Consider the following 24,201-nt stretch of genomic DNA (forward strand, 5'->3'; position numbering starts at 1 on the left):
ACCTGGAAGTCGACTGACCTGGAATTCAGTTGTGGGAGCCCACAGCAAGCAAGATTCTGGGACATCAGGTGCATCACCCACCACAAACAGATCCTAGCAGGTATTTCAGAGACTGACAACGAGCAGATAGAGCAGAGGGATGGAGCCAAAGGAGGTCACGGATAGGCAGGAAGATGGATCTCTGCAGGAAAGAGTGATCCTCCTGCTGTTGTTAGGAGGACCAGATACTCACAGTCATGGGCTCCTGAGCCGTGCTGGAGGCTGGGGAGGTTTGGTCCTGCACGTGTCCCCGCTGGGTCCTTTGTGGCCCGGGCCACCGCCTGCATCCTCGTGCCCCCTTGGCTCATAGGGGGATTGGACCTGCCCCACACGGTGTGCTAAGGAGCCTGAGACCCACTTGGGAGCTGCAGCCGGTCACTTGATGCCGTAATCCCTCCTCATTACAAAAGAGACTCTGTTGTCTTTTGCCCTGTTCCCTCCTAATCTTCTGAGTAAGCCCTGCGTGTTTATAGAGGCGGCCGGAGGAGGGGGAGGCAGGGCTGGCTGCTCAGCTGCTGCTAACTCCTGGCACAGCCATGGTGGCTGCCAGAAGAGAGGCATTTTTCCTCTAATTCTTTCCTGTTTGGTCCCTCTCTCCGTGTCACAATCTTACAGGAACCCCAGGAGATTATGCAGGGCTGGAATTTTCCACCAAGGCTGTAAAACATGGTGCACTTGGGGGCTGCCCTCTCTTCCCTAGGTCAGTGAAACACCTGGTCCATGCTCTGCCTGGCTCTCACAGGATGTTTCCATATCGTCCCTCACTGTTCCTGGATGAGTCTGCCACCTCTTCTGGCTGTGGTTTGGATGATGGGGATTTCCACTCTGCCACTGGTTTTCTGAGACTCTTTCCATGTGTTTGCTTTCTTTTGCTGTTGCTTTTCCAGCAGTGCTTGAGAGCTGTCACTGTGCTTCCTTGCATGACATCCTGGGAAACATTGGTCCTTGCCTTGCCCTCAAACTTCCACTAAGACAGGGAACTCCTTCCCTCTTTCTTCCCAGGGTTCTTAGTCCCTTTTCTGCTCCTTCCCATTTGTGACTGTCCTTCCCTTCTACCACCTCCTCAGTGCTTCTGCTCAGGTCTTAATGACATTCCTCTTCCATGAGACTCTGAATCAAAATCTTTTCTTAATTAACTGGTCTTCCATCGTTTAGGCAGCTGTGGGACACTGGAGAGGGAGCACAGCTCTGATCCTTGCAGGTAAGAGCATCTGGAGACTCAGGCTCCTGTAATAACCAACTTTCTCCTGTGCTTTGTCTTTGACACTTACTTAACATCAGTAGTTGGGATCAGTTTGTCCCAGCTCTAGTTTTCTCTTTCCTGTGTCTGATCCTTGACAAGGGGAGTGAGTTGTTTCACTGCTCCTCTGGAGCAGGTGCTGCCTGGCATGTGCCTGATGTGGGATTTCTGGTGCAGTCTGGGAATTGCTGCCAGTGGCAGGGAGAGCATGGTTTAAAACGTGGGATCAGTGCTCTGGTGAAGGGACATGAGAGCAGGGTGACCCTCTCTGGAGGGAATGTGGTCCATCCACTTCCAGGGCTGGAATTGCTGAACAGGCAGGCTGAGATAGATCTCGAGGGTCTTAGTGCCTGAACCCTCATCCCCACACAGAGCAGGGGGACCAAAATGCTTCATTTGCTGCAGCTGTTGGGAGCAGTTTGGCTGCTCCTGGGGACGTGGAACAACAACCCCCTGAGTGTCCTGCTGTTTGTGGAGGGATGTGCTGGCATCTGGGGGCCTCTGCTGCCCTCCTCTGAGAGCAGCTCTGCTGGCAGCTCGTGTGCTCCACAGCTGCCCTTGGGACAGTAGGAAATATGTGTGGAATTTAATATTAAAGTAAATAACTGAGGGGCTACCAGCGTGGCAGAGCTGCTTGGATCTCTTTCCACATCTCCTGTGGCCTTGACCCTGAGAAGGAGCATTGTCTGAAAGCCTGCCTTGCTCAGCAGAGCAGGAGGCAAAGAGGTGCTGACATCCATCCTCAGCCTCAGAGCCCTGGAATCATCCTCGTTTTCTCCATGCTAAAGATGTAGAGATTGAATTGCTGTGCTGGGAGTTGAATCCCTGCTTTGGGAATGCCAAAGGGCCTCTCTCAGTGCTGAGTTAGCAGCAGCTGGCTGGGAAAGGCACAGTGCCCTCCTTGCTCTCTCCCAGAGAACAGTGGGTGCTTTTAGGGACAGCGGGTCCCAAAGTTTGGTGAAATCCCTTTTCCTTCTCCAGTTTCAGTGCTGGGATAGACACAGAGGCAGCTGGCATCAGAGGTGTCTCTGCAAACTACATTCTTCCTTGAAATGTGATGTAATTTTTTTAAAAAATGAACTGGGAAGTGTCTAGGGAGATGCTGTTTTTCATGGACAGGATTTACTCAGAGGTTTGACTGGCCAGAAATGTTTGAAGAGGATGCAGTGACCCTGCAGTGCTTCTGTGAGGACCCCCAGGCTTGTTCCCCTCATGCTGCAGAATTCCTCACTAATTCTTGCTGCCCTGAGAGCTGAGGGTGCCTGTGCCAAGTTCCATCTGACCCTTTGCATTTTGCTTTTAGGGGCTTGCGAGGTGACAAATCTCTCACTTTGCCTCTGATGTTGCACAGTTCAGTGCATATAGTATGAAAATGAGGGAAGGGTCCTTAGTGAGGTCCCTTGTCTCTTGCCTTAGGAATTGTGGTGGGGATTAGGTGCCAAAGGAAGGATCAAACATGCTGGTGCTGGAAATCAGAGACCCCAGAGGAGCCTTGCTGCAGCCCTTGCAGCCAGCTGAGCAAACATGTGGCACAGCCAAGGAGCCAGCCAGGAGGGGCTTGATGGAGCCTGGAGTTTCAGGCCATTTGTTCTCCTTTCCATGGCAATACCATCTGGTTTGAGTTTGCTGGGTAAGGGGTGTCAGCAAGTCAGATTTTGCTTTCCAAACTCAAAGATAATGCCTGTTCTTCCTTCCCTTCCCAGCATCTGTCTGGCTTTTTCTTTTTCTTCCCCTTTCCTTCCCTGTCATTTCCCTTCCTTTTATTTCCACTTTCCCCTTTTTCCTTGCCTGCTTCTCTTCTGGGAAGAAGAAGGGAGCACATGCTACTCTCCCCCTTATGACAAGTTACTTTTTCAAGTGGCTGGGATTCAGCACGTCCCTCTCAAAGCTTCCTGTCAGCACTATCAGTTCTCATCCTCCCTGCCTTTGTTGGTTCCTGGAAGCACTTCTACCTTTCTAATCCAAGGACCCTCTGTTGCTGCTGGCCAAGCCTTGGGAGTTAATAATTACAAAGACTAATTACATCTGGTGTGCTGAAGATCTTTCCCCTCCTCCCAAAAGTTCTCTGAAGATAGCAAAGGTTGCAACCAGAGACACAAACATCCCGGACACTCCGTTCCCAGACTTCAGAGCATGGGCTTGGCCTGTGCTGTCCCCACGGATCCCGGCCATGAGGGAGGGCAGGGCTGGAGGTGACACAGACACCCAGGAGATGCTGGGACAGAGGACTGTTCTCTGTGCGGTATCCACAGCAAAATCCTTCAGTGGACACCAGAATCACCATGTCTGACTCTCCTGCCTCCAGCGTTGGGTCTGTCCCAGAGGCAGAGGATGGACAAGCTGAGAGCAGGGAGGGAGCTGTCGCTGTGTGTGAAGGCTCCAAAGGAGTACAGCTGCCTGGAGGGAAGCCCAGGGCAACGGCAAGGTAGGATGTGATGGGAAATGTCCTCTGAGGGCAGCAGCAGGTTTTGGTTCAAAATTCCAGTGCTGTCAATCCACAGGTGGCAATGGGATCCACTGTGGAACAGGGGTGACAGCAGAAGTGGTGTGCCTGTTGGGTTCTGAGCCCAGTGCTCCACTTGAAGTATAAAAACCCAGGACAACCAGCAGCCAATTTCCCCCCAGCCAGATTTCCCCCATCCTCCACCTTCCTGCGTTTACATCCCATGTTTCCCCTCTGTATTGGCTTTGTGTGGCACCGCTTTGGTAGCAGGGGGCTGTAGGGAAGCAAAGGTTCACCGGCAGCCCATGGAGGAGCCCACCCTAGAGCAGAGGCATGCCCGAAGGAGGCTGTGGCCCCACAGGGAGCCTGTGCTGGAGCAGGGTCCTGGCAGGACGTGGAGAGAGGAGCCCGTGCTGGAGCTGCCTATTCCTGACCCTGTGGAAGGGACCCACGCTAGGGCAGTGCCTGAAGAGCTCCTTGGAGAAGGAGGACTTCTCACGTGGGAGGAACCCCACGCTGGAGCAGGGGCGGAGTGTGAGGCATCCTCCTCTTGAGGAAGAAGGAGCAGCACAGACAGCAGCCCCCATTCCCCAGCCCGCTGTCGGGAAGGAGGCGGAGGAAGCCAGCAGCGATTCCGAGCCGGGCACGAAGAGCGGAGCGTAGGGACGTTGGTCGGACATTTCCTTGCACGTCCTCCCGGCCCCGCGGTGAGTCCATGGGTGACAAACGCCGCTGGCTGCCAGCTCAGCCCGTCCCGCCCGTGCCCGCAGGGACCCCCCAGGCCGGCGGCGCTCAGGGCGCAGCCGCGTCGCATCACGTGGGCGGCGGGGCCGCGGCTGCCCGGGATCGGCTCCGGAGCCTCCGGGAACCGGTCCCGTTCGGGCTCCTCCGGGCACGGGTCCGCCGGAGCCTCGGGTCCTGATCCCTCCTGGTTCGGCTCCTCCGGGCACGGATCCGGTGGCGGCTCCGGGTCGGGTCCCTTCGGGCACGACTCCTGCTCCTCCGGGCACGGCTCCCGGTCCGGCTGCGGCTTCTCCGGGCGCGTCTCCGCTTCTGGCTCCGGCTTCTCCTCCGGACACAGCTCCGGCTTCTCCCCCGAGCTCCCGCTCCCGGTGCGGCTGCCCCGGCCATGGGGGCTGTGGCGGGCGCGCCTCCGCCGTGAGCAGCATCGGCAGCAGCGGGACCCAGCGATGTTGCGGGGGTAGGTGCGGGTCTGCACGGGGAAGGAGTGGCGTCCGTGTGCCGGGGCTCTGTGCCTCCGTAGAGTCCGGGAATGGTTTGTGTTGGAAGGGGGTCTTGAAGTTTATTTTCTCCTGCCGCGGGCAGGGACACCTTCCACTAGACCGGGTTGCTCCAAGCCTTGTCCAACGTGGCGTGGACACTTCCAGGGATGGGGTAGCCACGGCTTCTCTGGGAAATCTGTTCCATCACCCTCACAGGGAAGAAGTTTTGTGGAAGCCAAGTAAGGAGATGGAATACGGAGGCAGCAGCATCCCCAGATACAGAACTTGACGTTTCATTCCTAAGGAGAAGACAAGAAACACCAACGTGTGTTCTGCTATAATATAATAACATAAAAATAGAATAAACCACTGCCAGATGCTCTGCCAAACATTTGAGGGATGATGCTGAGCCCACATGGGATGCTGAGCCACTCTAGACTGATGCCGGTCCATGGTGGTGCAGGTCAGGCATCCATCTCAGTGGGGATGGAAAAGTCAGGCCGTGCTCCCAAACCTGGGGTAAGACTTTAACCTGGAGAGAGCTGGAGGCTGCTTGCACAGGAAACAACCCCGTCGGATCAGCGCTGCAGGAAACATGTGGGGCCCGCTGGAAAAAGTGCAGATCCTGCACATTTTTTTGCTTTTTCTACAGAAACCAACTTTAGAAGGTTATGGGGTGTTGGGAAATTTTTGGGTTTTTGTGTGTAGGTTTGCATTTCTTGTGTCAGTGCATGACTCTTAGGATATGATCCATTTTTCCTGGAAAGACAGCTACCAGTCAGCAAGAGAGGAAGTGTTTCTGGTGGTCCTTTGGTCTCTGGGATAGGATTTCAGAGCCCCGCCTGGACACTGAGCAGAACCAGCATAGCCAAAGCTTCCATAGGGATTCTGTTTGCATGGTGTGGAGAAAGAATGAGCTATTCCGTCGTAGATGATTTTCCAGGATATGTTTTTGGCATTGCAGAGTGTGGGTGGGACTGTTTAATTCCTCCATATCCTCCAGTTTTCTTCCGTAGTGTGTAGAAATACGCTGAAATATCTGTCTGCTGAGGCAACTTTCAGCTGAGAATTAGAGAGTCATAAAGGAACAACATTATTTTTCCTTCCTGTGGGTTAGATTAAGTGTATTTATATCAGTAGGCTGGTGAAATGTCCCTTTTCCTTGCTGCTTCTTTTATTTATTATTTTTATCCTCCGTGCTCTGGTTTCCTTGCTCCTTTCTGGTGTGAATTCTTCTCAGTGTTCAGAGAGTTCTCCATGTGTGCTTTTCCACATGCTTTCCTATGATACCTGAGCTGATTCAGCTGGGAGCTGCAGCTTTGTTCCCTCTTTGGAAGGTGGCTGTGGACAGCTGTTGGTCTTGGGCAGCTTGAGGGGCACAGAAAGGGAAAAATTAGTGTGGAAAAGGTGATAGAACACTCTGGGACTGAGGAGATAAGCTGAGCCTGTGTGGAGTCAGAGCAAGGGGAAAGAGCGTGGCCTGGCAGGAATGCAGGAGAGGAGAACACAGAGATGGGGCAAAGGGAAGAGGAAAAAGTGAGCCTGAGCAAAAAGAGGTGATGGCTGCTCTGCAGGAGGAGGTGGTGGGTGAGGAGCAGTGTCCAGGAGTGTGGGAGGAGGTGCACAAAGAGAAGGGCACCAGAGCTTGTGAGCCAGAGATAAGCAGCTGCAGGTTAATCTGCAGGGCAGTGTCTGTGTCTGGGCAGGGCAGAAAGCTTCCATGTGGGGAGGGCTTGGACACACTGCCCCTGCCTTCAAATGGAAGGAGATCCCATGGGGAGAGTTCAGTGAGGAAGAGGAGAAATGCAAACACCACAGTGACAGCAGTGCCCTGCATGCAGGCACTCAAATGATGTTTTCCATTCCTAAAACTTCTCCAGCCTCTGTGTTAATTTGGGAGTTGACAGAGCCCTGCTGAGCACTGGGGTGCAGTGTCCTGGGTCACTCTTCTGGTTTCTTTTTTCTAGGATGTCTCTGCTTGCTGGCCACTGAACCTAAAAAATAGGGCTTCGACTCAGCTTGGGGAAAATACACTGGTTTAGACAGCTCTGTGGGGGATTTTGGTGGGAAATAGGTGGGAAAATAGGTTAAAAATTGGTTAAAAATAGATATTTTCTTTCTGAAGCAGATGCAGGGGGTAGAGGAAGGCTGGGTTGACAGCAGAGGGGATTGGGCTCTTTATATTAAGAATGGGAAAGCTGTATTGCCTTTTTTTGCCTTTTTTTTTTTTTTTGCTTCCCTGCTTCAGTAGGGAAGTCTGACCTTAGGTCTGCTGGGTGTATCCTGGAATCCTAAAAATCTATCTGCAGGGTGTTTTTTTTGGACAGCAGGTGAGAATGGGGTCCCTGGAGGAACTGTCTTTAGTTCTCCTGGTTATGATCCTGTGTTAATAAGGACATCTTGCCAAAAGAGTAAAGCACTTCCATAGGGTTGCAGGGCAAAGGAACAGGTGCAGCTGTTACTGCCCAAATTCTTCCCCATCACCCTCCCTGCCTCATTCCCACTGCCTGTACCCAGGACTGAATATGTTGTGAGTGTTGGAGGAAGGTTCTGGATCACCCCCATGCTCATTTTCCCTGTGCTGTTACCCCCAGCCAGGTGAGTTTGGAGGAAGAGAGCCAGAATCCACCCACTGTGGGACACTGGAAGCCCCTGATGCCATCCAGAGGTGACAAGGAGGAGCCAGAGGGTGGATGCCAGGATGCTGGAGGTGTGCATGAACCCCAATCCACGGAGCAGCTCAACGTGTCCCGGCTGCGCAGCTCCTCGGTGGAGATCCGGGAAAAGGGCTCGGAGTTCCTGAGGGATGAGCTGCACAAAGCACAGAAGGTGAGCCCTGGGGTTTTGGGGAGCTCCTGGGGAGGGTGGCACAGGTTGGAGCAGAGGGGACTTTCCTGGAGGTGGTGACAGGAATCTTGGGTCATGGATCAGGTGCTGGGGTGGGGAGGAAGGGCTGTGATTGACAGGCTGGGGAAGGACATCAGCATTCCTATCCCTCTCCATTTCCTCAACAGGAGCTGAAGCTCAAGGACAAAGAATGTGAGAGATTGTCAAAAGTCAGGGAACAGCTGGAGCAGGAACTGGAGGAGTTAACAGCCAGCCTGTTTGAGGTACCATCCTCTTCCTTTCCCATCATTTCTCAAGCAAAGCTTGCATCCAGCTCCTTTAAGACAGGCTTTCCCTGGACTTCCAGCTCTCCTCTCACAATTTCCTCCTCTCCCTTGTTGTTCTTTCCCATTTGGAGAAGCAGAGCTGGCCAGTGGTGCAGGTAGAGCCTTTACCTGGATTTCCTTCCCCTTCTAGGAGCTGTGGGGTGGCATAAAGAGCACAGTAGTTATGGTTCCAAAATGTGGAGCTGGAGCCAAGCATAGCTCCCTGTCCCTCTCCATGCTTGCTCTGCAGTCTGGGCAGCTGCTGTGTAATAGAGATGATTCCCTGGCTCATCCCAGCGCTTGCTGGAGGTGGGAACATGCTGGATGTCCTCATCCACTCTGCTCCAGTGAGTGTCCAGAAGGCTTGCTGGTTTTTGGATTTGTTTTGGTGGTTTTTTGTTGTAATGGGATTCTTGCTGAATCCTGGCAAAATCCTGTTCACCAGCAGCTCTAATGTCTGGATCTGTCTGGATAATGAGGAAAGCCAGAGCCCATCTGTACCTTTGAAATGCAGGGCTGTGAGAGCCAAGGAAGCACTCCCTCCCAAAATTTTGGCTGCCTGAGCACAGGGTGATCTTGGAGATCATGTAGCCAAGGGCTGTGCCCTCGCTTTGGTGGCCTTGGCCAGATGCTGTTTCCAGACTGCAGGGAGGCACCAGCTGGGCTGCATCCTCCTCCCCTCTTCCTGTGGGCAAAGCTTCTAAGCCAGTTTGCACCATTTGGCCCCCACGTGAGTTCCAGCTCCTGCTGGGTGACAGCCATGCCTGGGGCAGTGGGACCAGCTGCTCCAAAAGGGGAGCAGGAGCAAAGTGCAGTAACAAGGCAGGCAGGAGCAGTGCCCTCATCAACACTGAGCAATGAGTGTGGATCAGGATCAGAGCCACAGGCAGCAGTCAGGGTCAGGAGCCAGTGCAGGGATCACCCAGCAAGGCTGCAGTGACTGCAGGAACCAGCCTTAGGTGAGGCTGGAGTCACAGCTCTTGGGATAGGGGCAGGCACAGCTGTGGTGGGGAATGGGAGGTTCTAATGTCAAAGCAATTCCCAAGGGCAGGGAAAGGCAGGTCCTTGCTTCTGGCATTCTCAGCAGCCCCTATCAGTGTGAGATGACCTTGGCCAGCTAAACTCCTTAACTTAGCCAGCTACACTCCTGGAAAGGGGGTGCACTCCAGGCTCTGGCACTGGGAGCCTTCTCTGGGAAATTCTGAGGGAAGGCTCTGCACAGCTGAAGGAACAAACCCCCTGGATGTGGCAGGGATGTCTGTCCCCTTGCCTGGAACATGTGATGTGGCAAACCTGGGACCTGCCTTGTTGGCTGTGTGAGCTGGGGTGCAGCAGGTGGATTAAAACTCTCTCTGGTGCAGGAAGCCCACAAGATGGTGAGAGAAGCCAACACCAAACAGGCTGCAGCAGAGAAACAGCTCAGGGAGGCCCGGGGCAAGGTGAGTGACTCTCTGTGACTTCATTTTTCGGGTTGGTGTGGTGGCATCTCTGCCTAGCCTGGCCACAGGGCTGTTTGTTGGCTGAGCAGAGTGAAGTGCAGCTTCATTTCTGTGAGATGCTGTGGTCCCTTTCTGGCAGACACTTGAGTGAGAGGGAAAAGGCCTCACAGACATCCTTGCATTGCAGTCTCCTGCTGATCCAGCTCTCTCTAGGGAAATGGATCCAGAGAAATAATGAGTTCAATTGTTACAGCCTTGGGATGGAAGGATAGGGCAGGAACCTGGGGAGTTGGAATTTCCTGACGTGGCTGCACCACAGGGCTGCTCAAATAGCTCCATCTTGAGGAGAGAGAAATTTATTTGGAATGATTAGTTCTGAAAAGAGTCTGGGACAGAAGGGGTAGATTCCCAAACAGCTGCTGTTTAAAATTCTGGATGATGGTGGCACTGGGAGGATGGGAAGAGGCTTCATGGCTGGGCTTTTGGCTGCTTCCCTGTGGCTTCAATGTTTGATGGGATGCAGCAAACTGGAGCCCAGCAGGTGCTGAGGGTGACTCTTGCTTGTGTCCCCAGATTGACATGCTGCAGGCAGAGGTGACAGCCCTGAAGACGCTGGTGATCACATCCACACCGTCCTCCCCGAACCGGGAGCTGCACCCTCAGCTGCAGAGCCCTTCCAAAGGTGGCTTCAGGAAGGGCCACGGGAGGAACAAGAGCACCAGCAGTGCCATGGTGTCAGCTGCCAGCCAGAACGTGGCTCCAGAGCCTGTCAGCAGGGAGTGCAGAGAGGTGGGTGTGGGACATCCAGCCGGGAGGGCAGAGAGGTGGGTGTGGGACATGCTGAGCATCCAGAGCTGGCTTCGGGAAGGGCCACAGGTGGAACAAGAGCACCAGCAGTGCCATGGTGACATCTGCCAGCCAGAATGTGGCTCCAGAGCCTGTCAGCCCGGAATGCAGAAAGGTGGGTCAGGGACATCACCTGCGTTGACCTCGGAACCACTGCTCTGGGAGCTCTGGGCTTCCCACAGAGCTCTGTGGTCTCACTGAGCAGCTGTTTGTGCCCTGTTCCCTAAATCTGTGCTGAGGCAGGCACTGGAGGGCTTCCTTTTGTGGGGGTTTCCTCTTTGTCGGGACAGGAAGCAGTCGAGGGATCGCTGAGGGGCAGATCCAGGGGGTGCCAGTGCTGCGAGCAGATGTGGAGAGCTGCTGAGCAGAAGGCAGTTCCACTAGCCAGATGTGGACACAGCTGTCCTGGGAAGCAAATAGGAAACTTGGTCAGGAAAAATGAAACTGAAGAAGAATGTGCTGCAGGAATGTCTCACTAGTGATTTTTTGGGAGCTGCAGCTTGTGTCATGAATTGTTGAGGGAACACAAAGGCTTGTTAAAGATTTGGATCTGTCATTTCTTCATGGAGGCAACTTCCACAGGGTGCAGATCTCCTGTGGTTTCAAATCTCAGGGCTCAGCCTCCAGAGTTGCCAGTGTTATATATCAAGGATGGGATGGTTTTTTGTCCTTCAGAATCCTTATGGGAGAAGTGATAAAAGGGAACCTGGCATTTAGAGAGTTAGTGCTCTATGGGAAAGATCTTAAATTGGGCCTAAAAATGGTAATTTCTGTTCCCTTTCTGCACCTCAAGCTGAAGTCTAAAGATGTGGCCTGTGGCCCTGTGGTGCCTTGAGGACCATGCTCAGTTCCTGCAGGGCAGGATCTTGAGCCTTTCTCTGTATCTCATGTTTTTACCTCCCTCTTTGCCTGTCTCTCTAAACCTCTTCCTTCACTGTCTGTCTTTCCCTCTGCCCTCCAAGTCTGGTTTCCCTGCTCTCCTCTCCCTGCTCCTTTGCATCCTCCCTGGGAAGGCTATCCACATCACCTATGAGCCAGGCTGGCAGGCCTTGGGAGCAGATGCTTCCTCCTTCTCCTCTTCCTCACGGCAGGTAACCAACCTTTGGGAATGGGTGGGACCCACCTGCCTCTCACGCTTACAGCCTTTCAGTTCCAGCTTCCTTTTATGCTAATCTCCATTTTTTCCCTTTCATTTTGTTCTTTCTCCATTTTTTTTCCCATCCTGTGGCTCTGAAGCTGTTGCTGGTCCCAGGTGAGCAGTCTCCATGGCACAGAGGGGATGTGCTGGAATCTGGACTTTTCCAGCTGCATTCACTCATGTTCTTTGTGTTGCTCAGCTTAGTTTCATTTTTTTTCCTTTCAGAAGCTTTTGTTGGGCTTGTAGGAGCTGCTCTGTCAGTCAGGTTGGTGCTTTGCCCAGTGATCCATCTGGGATTTAAATGCCAGATCCCACAGAGTCTCCTCTTGCCCCTCATCATTCCTTCCATGGGTTGAGCGTGCACTTTGTCTATTCAGTGGTTGTGTGGTGGCTTTCCTGCAGCCACAGGAAGGAGGAAAAGCCACCTGGAGGAAAATGGGATAGAGAGGTGCCTGCAGGCTTCTGGCACACACAGCCCAGGGTGGCTGTGTCACTCTGGCACAGAACTGCTGCTGGGTGGGACATGAGAGATCCTTGGAGCCAGGCAGCTCCCCTCAGATACTTCCATGATGTCTGAGCCTCTCCAGCTGCAGAGCAGATGTTTCATGGGTTTCCTGCATAGTATCAGGTACTTTCTGACAAGGTATTCTCTTCCTGCTCCTCTTGGACACTCACTGCAGGTCGACTCCATTTTATTTGCCGAGTTCCAGGCCTGGAAGGAATCTCCAACTTTGGACAAATCCTGCTCCTTCCTGGACAGAATTTACCGAGAAGATGTAGGACCTTGTCTGGACTTCACCAAGCAGGAGGTGAGTGCTGGAGAAGCAGGAGCAGCTGGCAGCTCTGGAGTGTTCCCTTCCTGGAATTCATTCCTGCTCTCCCTTGTTCTGCTGCAGCTGTCGGAGCTGGTGCGAGTGGCAGTGGAGCAGAACACCCTCACCATCGAGCCCGTGGCTTTCCAGGCTGTCCCTGTGGGGAAGGTGGCAGCAGAAGAGTGTGGTGGCCCCAAGTAAGGACCATGTCTCCCTGCCTTGTCCCCTCCTTGCTGCTGGTTTGTCCCCTGTCATGGAGTGATGTGACAGGCAGCTTGGGGCCACCTCCCTCTAGCAGGAGTGATGTGATATTCCGAACAAAGAGGAGGAATTTTATTCAGATATTAAATTGAAGTCCTTTCTTACCTTCTGAGGTGTCCCTGTGACAGAAGGGACATGCAGGTTTCCTACCACTTTTCCTGTAAATTATTCCCCAAACAACCCATCCTGTGTTTATCAGTTTCCTTTTGATTTTTTAAATTTATTTTTTGTCTTCACAGTGGCTTCCGGTCACAAATCGTAACGTAAGTGAAATATTTATTGTTCAGCCAGTGATCAAAGGTCTCTGGAGCATTAACAAGTCACTAACTCAGCACCATGTGACAACTTGGAGGTTTTTGCTGAGCTGACCTAACTCTTTAACTCTGTCTCAATTCCACCCAGGCAGGAAGGGAAGGAGCCCATTGGCAATAAAAGACCCAAAAGGAATTTGTTCCCGTTTTCCCCAGATGCAAAACACTGATTTTTATGGCTATTTTGGTTTGTTTGATTGTGAAAGCTGTGGTTTTACACCAAGTGGTACCAATCAAGCAAGAGTCACTCTTTTCCAGAATGTTGCAATGCTCAAATATGTGGCTCCTTACAGGTATCTTGTTTACAAAGTTTTTGGTCACCCTGCACCTTTTGAGAATTCAGTCTCCTTAGGCTGTGTTAATATTTGGTAAATGATTACTTCTCCTTGCATCTGGACACTTGGAACCCGTGCTTCCACTCTTGGCTAATGTTTGCCTTGAGAGCAGTGGAAAACAAGCCCAGGGACAAGCTCAGGAGCTCTCTGAAACATCTGCTCCCCTCTGCTGTCACCTCCTGTGGCTCCCTAGAGAAGGTTTTTTGCAGTTTGGGAGTGATGTTCCTCTTCTTACTGAGTCCCTGAGGAATGTGGTGATAACTGTGCACTAGTAAATTCTGCTTTATTGCTGTAAGTGGTGATGGGAATCCATCTGCCTTGCAAATAGCAGGAGAAAAGGGAAGAAAATAAAGGAATGCTGCACCCCTTGCAGATGATTGTATGGAAAAGGCTGTTTTCACCCTCTGAAATCTCAAAATTGGGAAGCCAAGCTCCTTTCCTGTCTGCCCAAGGAGGGGTTGGATTGTTTTGAGTTCTTGGTATGTGCAAATCCTGCTCAAATGCTGGATTTACCTGTTTTGAGGGCAGCTCTGGTGCCCAGCCAGCGTGTTTACATCTCACCAGGAAAGCTGATACACCTGAGCCTGCCCTGGAATGTGGGGGACATGTGCAGAGACCAGGGGACATTGGGGCTCTGCTCCAGCCTCACTTCTTTAATATTTCCTGTGGTTTCCTCTGGGGCTCTGTGTCAAGGAAAAGGTGCTTTCATCTAAAATCTCCTAAACTTGCCATTTATGGAATATTTCCAGGAGCAAAAGGATATCAGCCAAGGAGTTTTTTTTTTCCTTCTTCACATTGCCTGACACAGGGGTGGCTTCTGATCTCTCACTTCCATCTCTCCAGGTGGCTGAATTGCTGGATCTGTGCTGTGCCACTGGATTGCTGAAGTGCTGTTCCCTTTTCCTGCAGGAAATGTGCTCTGAGCGGCCTCCCCAGGACCTGCAAGCACCGGATCATGCTGGGCGATTCTGGGAATTACTACTACATTTCCCCTTCCTGCAGGGCCAGGGTGAGTCCTTCTTAGGGTGCCTTGACCTTCCAACATCATTCAGTGCCCTGAGGTGGGTGAGTTCCCAAGGGTCAGCTCTGGAATTGAGGAAAAGCTGTGGGATTGAGGTCATTCCTGAGGTTGAGGTGGCTCTTAGTTGGTGGTTAGGGGGCAGATACAGCTCTTCCTTCTGCTTACAGATAACCTTCAGTGTGTTCACTTGGCATGATTTCATTCAGTACAGAGCTTTGATTGTTTGGCTCTATTGTTATTATTTAATTCCCCTTTGTAAAACACAATGATTTTCTGCTCTTTGGAGGCTGTTACTGTTCCAGTCCAGATCTGTGCCTGGCCTTGGGAACAAACTGTCCTTTCTGTGGAGGGGAGGGAGAAGGTGGATCATTTGTTAACGTTGCTGTTGGGGCTCTTGTTCAGAGGAGGATTTTACAAGTTAATTCTTTCCTGAGCTGATCTCACAAAAGTTGTTTTTTGTGCACGGGTTTGACTCATTTTCATCACTTACACCAAAGTAATGTCTCAAATCTTTGTTCCTTTATTTTTTCCCCTCTTTCTCTCTGTCACCCAGATCACAGCAGTGTGCAACTTCTTCACCTACATCCGCTATATCCAGCAAGGCCTGGTGAGGCAGGATGGTAAGAGCTGGCTCCAGGGGGATGCTTTCTGTGGAGGCAACTGGGAGGAATTGGGAGGAGCTGTTTGGAGTGACAGGAGTGGGGTTGGCTGGGGATGTCTTTGAGAAGCAGATAAATGACAAAAGAGAGGCATGAGGGGAGACGGGGAGCCTCTCTTCCTTATTAGCTTCCTGGGAGCTTTGCTCAGGGTGGAGCTGGTAAGGGATGACCTGATGGGCCTGTCCTGCTTCCCTCCCCTCTGGGAATGCTGGGAGCAGAGCAGAGCAGGAGCTGGTGGCAGCTGTGCCCTCCTTACTGATTTTTTGGTGGTTTTTCCCCCTTCTCTGCCCCCATTTGCTTTACAGTGGAGCTGATGTACTGGGAGGTCATGCGGCTCCGCAGGGAGATGTCTCTGGCCAAACTTGGATTTTATCCCAGCGAGATGTGAGCAGAGCCCTGAGCCTGGAGGAAACTGCTCCTGGAGGAAGGGCTTGGAGTGCAGTGCCTGTCCTGCTCCCTCCCACCTTCCTCTGCCTGGAGCAAGGAGCAAGAGGCACAGGTTCCACCTTCAGCTGTCCCACTCCTCCAAGTGTGACTGGAATGCAGCTGCCACGCTGCCCCTGGAGCTGGGCTGGCCCTGGCTGCTCCAGGATGGCCATCCATGGACTCTGGAGTCTCCTATATGCAGTGTATATCCATTTTTTTAAACCTTTTGTTTTTATATGCAGCCTGATTTGGCATAACCCGAGGCCAGGCCTGTGCAGGGTGGGAATTCTGGACCTTTCTTGTGAGCCACTCTGTCAGGACAGATGCTGGCTGTCTGTTCCACTCGTTTTTTTGGGATGGAGGAGGTGCTGTCCCTGAGGTCCTGCTGACCACAGCAGCCCTGAAAATGCCAGCAGAGCACAATAATCTTGAACAGTTTGTTTCCAAGTACTTCCTTGTTCCTTTTCAAGGAGCCTGCAAGAGAAGCTTGTTGCCAGCAGAGTCACAAAGAGGGATTTGTTCCTGTTTTTAGCTGGATGTTTGGCACTGGGTTATGCAGGCTGGGGAATGGCTGGAGCTGTGCACCTGGGGCCTCCAGCAGAAGAAAGGGAGCAGGGAAAATTCCTAACTCCCAGCAGGCTGCAGGATTTTTCCCCCTGGACTAGGGAATCTGCTGGAGTTGTCAGAGGTAGGACCGTGTGGCAGTCCCTGATGTGAAGTCCCCCATGGTGCTCCTAAACACAAACATCACCCACAAACAAGTCTTGGAGCTGTTCCTGCTCTTGAGGGAGCTTTGGGCAGTCCTGTTCCCACTCTACAGGCAGAAATCCTGCCCCAGGTTGAGTTCTTTGTGTCTCCAGAAGGGATGTGCCCAGGCTGGGCAGTCCCAAGGACCAGAGATTCCTTCCCAGTGTTATATCAGAGCTGAAGATGCCTGTCCACTGGGAATCATGACACTTTCTTGGCTGCCATCCCTGGTGAGGGAATCTGAGACCTCTTTGTGTGCCCATGAGGAATGTGGCTGAGGTTCCTGCCTGCCCCAAAATGTGCTGGGAGGGAGGGATGTCACTGGAGCTGTAGGAATGCACAGGCCTGACACATCCTGAGCCCAGACCCAGGTTTATTAAAGCCATGACAGTATTTTGTAGCTAATTTAGCCCTTTTTTCAGTGACTCTGGAATCAGCTCAGCCATCACCCACTCTGGGGTTTCCACTTCTGACAAGGTTGCCACCCTGTCCCTCTGCCACCCTCAGCAAGCTGGTGCCCATCCTCAGCTCCTGAAGGACATTACAGGAGGAACTCGATTTTCTTCCACTGAGCTGCTGGATTTTTTCTAGGGGAGAGAGAAATAACACAGCTCTGGTTTCCCCAGCTGTGGATTTCAGCTCAGGTGAATTCCACCCCTGGAATTTCTCCCTGCATCTCTTCCTCCATCCTTTCTATCTCTCTATGTCTTCCTGTGCCGTGAGCTGCTACACTGCACGAACATTGCAGCACTGGGAATGAGATGATCTCTCTGGCTAGGAGATGTTTTGGTTTGTGGGATATTTTTTCCCCCTTGGTGTCACGTTGAAAAGCACTTTGAGACCAAAGGAACTGGAGCAATGCCTTGTCTGAGGTTGTCTTGCATTTCAAACAAAGCAGAGAACAATTTGTGAAGGAAAATGAAGTCACTCCGTTAGCAGCGGGATGGTTGCACCCTGCTCTTTCATAAAGGAAAATAAACATTTGCTATTAACCTCTACAAGCCTGGCTGGAGTTGGAGGGTTGGGGTGCTTGGGGTTCAAGAGAAAATACTACAGGATGGAGTTTGGGGTGCTTTTATTCATCAGAGCAGGTACCTGTTCTTCCTGAGGGAAGCTGAGGCATCTCCTGCTCAGTTGTGTCTCCTTTAATTTGCTGTCTGGAAGCACTGCACGGGTGCTGGGTAATTGGGGGATCTTCCTTCCTCTTTCCTCATCAGTCTCCCCCTTCTCTCAGCAGGCAGAGGGTTGGGGTCGCTCTGGTTTCACTAAAACCTTTTGCTCTCCTCCCTGCTCGGCTCTGCACGTTAACATGGAAGATCTCATCCCCTCTGGGAGGTGACAGTGGGAGAGCTGTGTGCAGAAAGGGATTTAATTTCATTTTCAATTAAAAAGCCATGCAGGGATCTGGTTGTGCAGCACAGTCAGGCAGCCACGAGAGGGCACAGGCAGCCCAGGCAGGGACTGTCCTCCCTCCCTCCCTCATTCCCTCCCTGGGAGAATGGAGCATCTCCAGGTCCCACCCCCTCCTGACCCTCCCTGCAGCCTCTTGACAGGAAAACATTCCTGCAGCTGCCCTGCGCTGCTGGGAAAGGGAATTGGGCAGCTGGAGAGTGGAAAGGAAAGGAAGGATTTGGATTTCTGTAAGGGATGGTCAGGTGAGACACTGGGATTGCTTTCCTGTGTCTGGGTCTTTTGGTGCAATGTCAGCAGGGATTGTGTCAGAAACTTCCCTATCACATTGGCTCCTAAACTTAAAAGGTATGAGAATTCATCATGTCCCCTATGTGGGAATCCATAAAGTCAGAGGGTTTTTAGGAAATGATTAAAAAAGAGTATTTAGGCTTTTCCACCAAAACTTTGCTGTTCTTTTTCCCCTCATAAATAAACCAGGGTTTGAGCAGAGTCTCTGGGTGCTCTGGTACCTCCTGCAATCTTCCTTGCATGTATTTTCCCCCACAAAGGATCTGCCAGTGCCCTGGGCTGAAATAAAGAGCTTCAAAGGGATGGGAGTTCAAAAATCTGCTTTTACAGATGTTTGACTTGCTTGATTTTGTTTTCATCCGTTTCCCTCAGGTTTGGGAGAGAAAAGGGATATTTGGATGATGGTGGAGGTGAGTGCTGTGCACAATGAGGTGCTTCTAAGCATTTGTGGATTTGAGAAACTGGGATTTAGACCAGAGAGATTTGGTTGCTCCTGGCAGTTCCCTGTGTCTGCTGGCTGTTTCCTTTCCCTGCCTGTGGAATTACTCCAGCTTTGCTCAGGGCTGTAAATCAGGCTGTCTTTGTGCAGCTGGTCAGGCTGTCCCCACACGCCCACACACAGAGATGGATGGTTCCTGTTCCCAGGAAGCAACAAATGAAACACTTCAATTTTTTTATTATTATTTGCTCCAGGTGCAATCAAAGACAAGAGAGAAGATAAGCAGCTGGCCTCGGAAAAATCAGGACTTTCCATGCTTTCCTGAGCTTCCTGTAGGATGAGTCCATCAAAGCAGAGAGGATTCCCTGCAGAACAGGCAGCACTGGGCCAGCCACAGGGAAATTCCAGTCATTTTGGACGTTCAGGGAGTGTGGCCCTGCCAGGAGAGTCAGATGTCCTGGCACAACTCGGTGTGCACGTGGCACCCGTGGCTGGGGCTGGCCAGCTCTGCCAAGGCAACCTGTTCCTAATAGGAGCAAATCCCTCTGGTGCCACCAGTGCTGGGAGCCAAGGGGTCAGATTTGCTGTTTGTCATGTCAATATTCCCATGTTTGTGCAAGGCGCACAGGGCTGAGCTGGAAAGTTGACTTCAGCCAGGCTGAGAAGGCAGCTGGACTTTGTGCTGGTTTATATAACTTCCAGAGAATGTTTCACCTCCTTTGGGAGTGGATTAGGATGGAAAGGGAACATAGAGAAAATGTCTAGTTGTGGGCTGGATGTGAGGGGAAGAAGGGAAAATGGCTTTGGAATGGCCTTAAGATGAAGGAGGGTAGATTTGGATGAGATGTAGGAAGAAATCCCTGCAAGGGTGGTGAGGCCCTGGCACAAGGTGCCCACAGAAGCTGTGGCTGCCCCTGGATCCCTGGAAGTGTCCAAAGCCAGGTTGGATGGGGCTTGGAGCAGCCTGGGACAGTGGAAGGTGTCCCTGCCCATGGCAGCGGTTTGGAATGAGATGGGCCTTGAGATCCCTCCCAACCCCAACCATTCTGGGATTCTGGGATAAATCTGAGCCAGTGGTGTTCTGGCTCAGGAGATGAGATAGCACTGGCTGGAGTGATGGAGCAGAGAGACAGCAAGGAAGGTTTAGGAAAGAAGAGGCACTCCTTTACTTTTGTTAACTTAATCTTGAAATTATTCCCCTTGTAGCAGAAAACAGCTGCACAGGAAAAGCTGAGTCACTGATACAAACATAGTTATTTACAAGTGACTCCAGTGATGGAAAAGCCATTTGTGCAGGAGTAGAATCCCAAAACAGCTCCCCTTGGGACTGAGAGGGGAGTTGGGAGAAGGAAGCTGAAGGTGGAGGTGTTCCCCAGGAAGTTCTGCAGTGGAAATCTCAGCTCTCAGTCCTGTGCTGCTCACAGAGCTTCCAGGGATATCTGTGTGGGCACACAGAACATCCTGAGCTTTTAACTCTGCTAATGCTCCTGGTTTCCGCTCCCTCTCTGGTTCTGGGGCTGCAGGCTTCCCTCTGGCAGATACAGCCATGGGATTGGCTCAAGGACAGCTCCCTGCCCTTAATTCCTCTGGCTCACTGTGCTAATTCTGCTCTGTTAATCACCTTAGAGTCAATTTAAGGTGCTTCATGCCAAAGGACACTTATGTGGGTCACAGCTCAGTGACACCTTTGCTCTTTTTGCATCAGCACCTGGACAGAGGTGACTTGTCCTTTGCCTTTGGTGACCTTCATCTTTGTTAGGCCACCTGAGCCGTCTGGCAGAACCAGGAGGAAGGAGGGAAGCAACAATCCAACTTTCCATCAAACTGAGGGCAGATAAATAACGTCTCAGGAGAGCTGGAGCAGTGTCTGATGGTCCCACGGGGCTTTTGGAAAAGGAAAGTTTTGCAACCACCCCAAAATCTTGGCAGCTCTGGCAGATGTTAGTCCTCAATAGAAGAGGGAAATTGGGTTCCAAATATCAATAATTTCACACTGGAATTATGTGTATGTGGAGAAGACCTCATGGACTGTGTTTGAGTAGTGCCTGAACCAACTGAGCTGGGAAAACCCAAAAAACCATTTTTCTGTTGTCAGCAGTTGGACATTGCTACTTTCTCCCCGCTGTGCTGGTTTTAAAAGCCTGGCTTTACACATTCAAAATACCCAAATGAGTTAAACCCTCTCTTACTGCAGGCTCTGGGACTCATCCCTGTGCCAACACCACCACATCCAGGAGAGCTTCTCTGAAACCATTTACTAAATATTTCAATAGAGACCTTTAATAGAGAGACATTGCAGAAAGGAAATTGCTTCTTAATCTCTGTCTGCTGTTTTGTGTTTGATTCATTTGTGCATCACAGGACAGAGCAGGCTCAATGTCTTTTTGCTTTTAATTCTTTATTTTATGCAGACAAAACCATTCCTGGGGAATGGTTTGGGCTTGAAGGGATCTCTAATGATCATCCAGCTCCTGACTTGCCCAGAAGCTCCTGCTGCACCATTCAAGCCCAGACATCCTGTTACTGTGGAGCTGTTGATTTTCTGCAGGGATGTGGAGGAGTCATGATGCTGGAATGCTGCTGGAACACTGTGCCTTCACGATTCCTTGCCCTCTAGTGCTGTTGGATTCCGTTTCACTCACATACCTTCACCAAATCAGGTATTCAGTTTTAGACTCAGTGAGCTCCAGCATGATGGGGAGACAAGAATGAGCAAGACATGCAATTGGAATTGGCAGCAGTGCTTGAATTCTGGTCACACTTTATTTCCCCCTCCCCGGGGTGATGGTGAAGCACAGGCTGTGCTGCTTTGCTCCATCTGGGGTTGTAAGCGTGCCCTAAAGGTTTGTGGACTTGCAAAGGGTGATAATTTCAGCTCTGAGTGATTTACCTGGAGATGCTGGACCAGGAACTGGCCCCAGCTGAGAAACCAGCAGCATCTTCAGCTCAGAACCCAAACTTCCAGGTTTTATTAGGCATCTATCAGCAATAAGGGAACAAAACACACAGAGAAAGTACAATATGGCTTCTATATTTTATAGAAAAGCCAACTGCTGCTTAATGAAGGCCAGGCTAATTGAGGCCAATTAAATTAATCAGCCAAGTGAACCAGCCACACCCATTCTGAGGAGGATGGGTGCCATCACAGGCAATTACTGTGATTAATCCTCTCATTGTGATCCCCACAGCCAGCATCTGGCCAAGAAGTTGGGGAGTTACCTAACTGTGCTCGGGAGGATGCTGCAGGCAAAGGTGGTGCTTCCAGGTGAGGATCCTTCTGCTTGGCATTTCCCCACTCCTTTCTCGAATTTCTGCTGAGCCTCCCTTGACCTGAGCAGCCTGGGCTTGACCTTCAAACCTCAGAGTTTGGCAGAAGGTGGAAAAGCTCTGACACAGGGTATTTTAGAACACACCGTCATTCACCCCAGTGAAACTTACATTTGTACTCTCCAACCTCTGTGGAGGGTAGATAACATCTTTATTTTTATTTTGTATAATTATTTACTTATTTTTGTAATTGATACTTATTATATTTTATGTTCTCCTGTGGGGTAATTATTCACCTCCTGGCTCACTCTGGAATTCTGGATTATTCTCTTCATACTCTTTACATTGTGGTTTCCAAATGGATAAGTGTGTGGCTGGAAATATGAACAGAATATTCACCTTACAGCAGCTCCAGCAATACCCTGTTCTGTAGAAACCCTAGGACAGAGGGACGGTGTAGGGAGGACTCAGTGTGGAAGTGTTTCTATGTGATAGTTGAGGAATATAGGCTAATTTTTCAATAAAGTATATATGATAACATTGTGTAACCCAGCACAAACACTGAAAAAAAAGAGGGTTTTTCAGAGGCTGAGTTTGCAGTTGTTTTTTTTGTTGTTAACAGAGTTTTAAAAACCTGTTGCAAGAAGGAAGCTCACAAATGTGGCTGCCCCACCCCTGGAAGTGTTCAAGGCCAGCTTGGAGGGGATAAAAACTGTACATCTGAACACCACGAAGTTGTTTCTCCCCATGCTGATGCCACACACAAATTATGTTATGAAGAAGCTTCCTGAAACCTCTAGAACTGTGCCCCTGCAGAGTAAGTAAAACATTATTTTTTTTAAAGGCAATATTGTTCAAAACAATATCGATTTGTAACAGTTAATTTTTGTGTAAGAGCCACCTGTGTTTGCATTAGGGGAACCTGTTTGTTCTGGGATGAAATGAAAGCCCTAAAAATTGGGTCATTTTCTGCTTGGAGTTCTGTGACACCTCATGGCACCTGATTTTGGGCAGGATGAGTTTGCCTATGGAGCAATTCCTTTGGACTCTGGCAAGCTCCAGTGTTGGTTTTAGGGGGCAGATAAGGATAATCTGGCCATCACTTTGTCTCCTGACCCTGGAGAGCCTGTGGGTTCCCTCTGTCTGCCCCTTCACCTGATGGGACAGGTTTCAATGGGTTCATCTGCCAGAACCAGCTCTGTCAAAGCCTCTGGGCTGACCTCAAGACAGTTTTGACCTAAAATCCTCTGCTGGTGTCGACCCAAATCCCACCAGAGCATTGGATGGAGCTGTGGGTTGGAAAAGCTGCTGCAAGGTGCTGACTACACCCCAAGATGAGCCATGAATGGGCACAAAATGGACTTTAAGAAAATTGTAGTATGCTTCTATGAAGTTTTCACAACAACTTTGTTCTCAGCTGTTTCCTCAGACAGTGTGAAGGCCGAGTTTGGCCAGGCAAATCTTTGATAGGAAAATCTCCTTTCCTTTGGTGTTTGTTCCCAGGATGAGGGGAAGCAGCAGTATTGATCCTGAGATTGTGGAGGCTAATAAAGAAATCCATCTGTGCTATTGAAGTCAATGGTATCAAAGTAATTACACTAATTTCACCGTGTGAAGTGGAAAAAGGACTTTCCACACTCACTGGCTAACAGCTCCTCCATAAAAAGCCCCAGGAAAACCAAGGGAAGCCGTAATAAGCAAGTCTGATCCCAGCTCCGTTTTTAGTTTGCTTCCACAGTGTTCTTGGCTTGGGATCTGATTTTGAACTGCTAAAAAAAACAGTTACAAGGCTAAATCTGAAACCGGAGCTTGAATCACCCTTTATGTCATCACCCTTTATGTCAAATCCTACCGACTCTTTACAATTCTGAATTTGAACATGTTTTTGATCTCAGAGCAAAACCTGGATGGTGACATTCCCACCCTAGAAGTGTCCTGACTTGCTTAGTTGGCATCTCCATGCCACCTGCTTGTGGGTTTGTATGGCAGAAGGAACTCCAAGAGGGAACAAATTCCTTGAGCACCAGTGGCTCTGGAAAAAAAACACATAAAGCATCTGTATGGTCAACAAATAGTTATGATTTTATTGAGTGGTAGAATACACAAGGAAAAAAAATTGCTCTTTTTGAGTTACTGGATTTTTTTTTCAAAGAATTAAGAATAACCAGGAGCTGTCCTATAGGAATGTGGGTTTGTTGTTTTAACATTGGAAATGTTAGGGCTTTGTTAGGAAGGCTTTCTTGGGAAGGCATCTACTGAGGAAAAGGATGTCTTTGCCCTAATGAAGACCTCAAATCCAGCCAGAGAGCTCAGCCCCTGCAGCAGGGAATGATGGTGACAGGACATGGGTCCTGACAAGCCTCCCAAGCCCTATTTCAGTGAGCAGTTGGCAGCTAGACTCCTCAAATCCGTGCTTGGAGGGAAAACTCCAAGGAAAGTCCCCTAAATCCCACTGTGCCTCTGCCTGGGAGCTGGGGGAAGTGAGTCCCTGCTCCCAGGGCTGTGGGAGGGGGCCTCAGTGTGAGACCCAGCTCACTCCGAGGTGCCTGTGGATGTCACCAGTCCCTGCCACCCCCTCTGAGCCCCAGCTCTGCCCTGTCCTGCCCTGTGGCTCCAGCACAGCCCTCCAGGCAGATTCCAGCCATGCTGGGAGATCATGGGACACCTGATCCCAAATTTCTCCTCCTTCATCCCTCAGTATT

General features: G+C 50.8%; 1 protein-coding gene across 4 annotated transcripts; it reads left to right on the plus strand.

Annotated features, from left to right (window-relative positions):
* The first annotated feature begins 4,291 nt into the window (after nucleotides 1–4,291).
* On the plus strand, nucleotides 4,292–17,089 carry RAB3IL1 (RAB3A interacting protein like 1). 4 transcript variants are annotated; one of them, XM_064715444.1, is made up of 12 exons: nucleotides 4,297–4,429; nucleotides 7,540–7,774; nucleotides 7,960–8,055; nucleotides 9,459–9,536; nucleotides 10,110–10,325; nucleotides 11,345–11,473; nucleotides 12,201–12,329; nucleotides 12,417–12,529; nucleotides 12,833–12,856; nucleotides 14,149–14,248; nucleotides 14,814–14,880; nucleotides 15,225–17,089. In XM_064715444.1, the coding sequence occupies exons 2-12, from the start codon at nucleotides 7,601–7,603 to the stop codon at nucleotides 15,305–15,307; spliced, it is 1,209 nt and encodes a 402-aa protein (XP_064571514.1). In that variant the 5' UTR covers nucleotides 4,297–4,429; nucleotides 7,540–7,600; the 3' UTR covers nucleotides 15,308–17,089. The 4 variants fall into 4 exon arrangements, with proteins under 4 accessions (XP_064571516.1, XP_064571514.1, XP_064571513.1 ...); XM_064715446.1 differs by lacking the exon at nucleotides 11,345–11,473 and having other exon boundaries at nucleotides 4,292–4,429; XM_064715443.1 differs by lacking the exons at nucleotides 4,297–4,429; nucleotides 12,833–12,856 and adding an exon at nucleotides 4,790–4,923.
* The last annotated feature ends 7,112 nt before the right edge of the window (nucleotides 17,090–24,201 follow it).

The sequence above is a fragment of the Zonotrichia leucophrys genome, chromosome 5 (assembly GCF_028769735.1).
Source record: "Zonotrichia leucophrys gambelii isolate GWCS_2022_RI chromosome 5, RI_Zleu_2.0, whole genome shotgun sequence".
Lineage (NCBI taxonomy): Eukaryota > Metazoa > Chordata > Aves > Passeriformes > Passerellidae > Zonotrichia > Zonotrichia leucophrys.

Coding starts and splice junctions, on each gene's coding strand:
- RAB3IL1 (XM_064715443.1), top strand. Junction 9,537..10,109: donor TCAGGGAGGCCCGGGGCAAG/GTGAGTGACTCT, acceptor TTGTGTCCCCAG/ATTGACATGCTGCAGGCAGA. Junction 14,249..14,813: donor CCCCTTCCTGCAGGGCCAGG/GTGAGTCCTTCT, acceptor TCTGTCACCCAG/ATCACAGCAGTGTGCAACTT.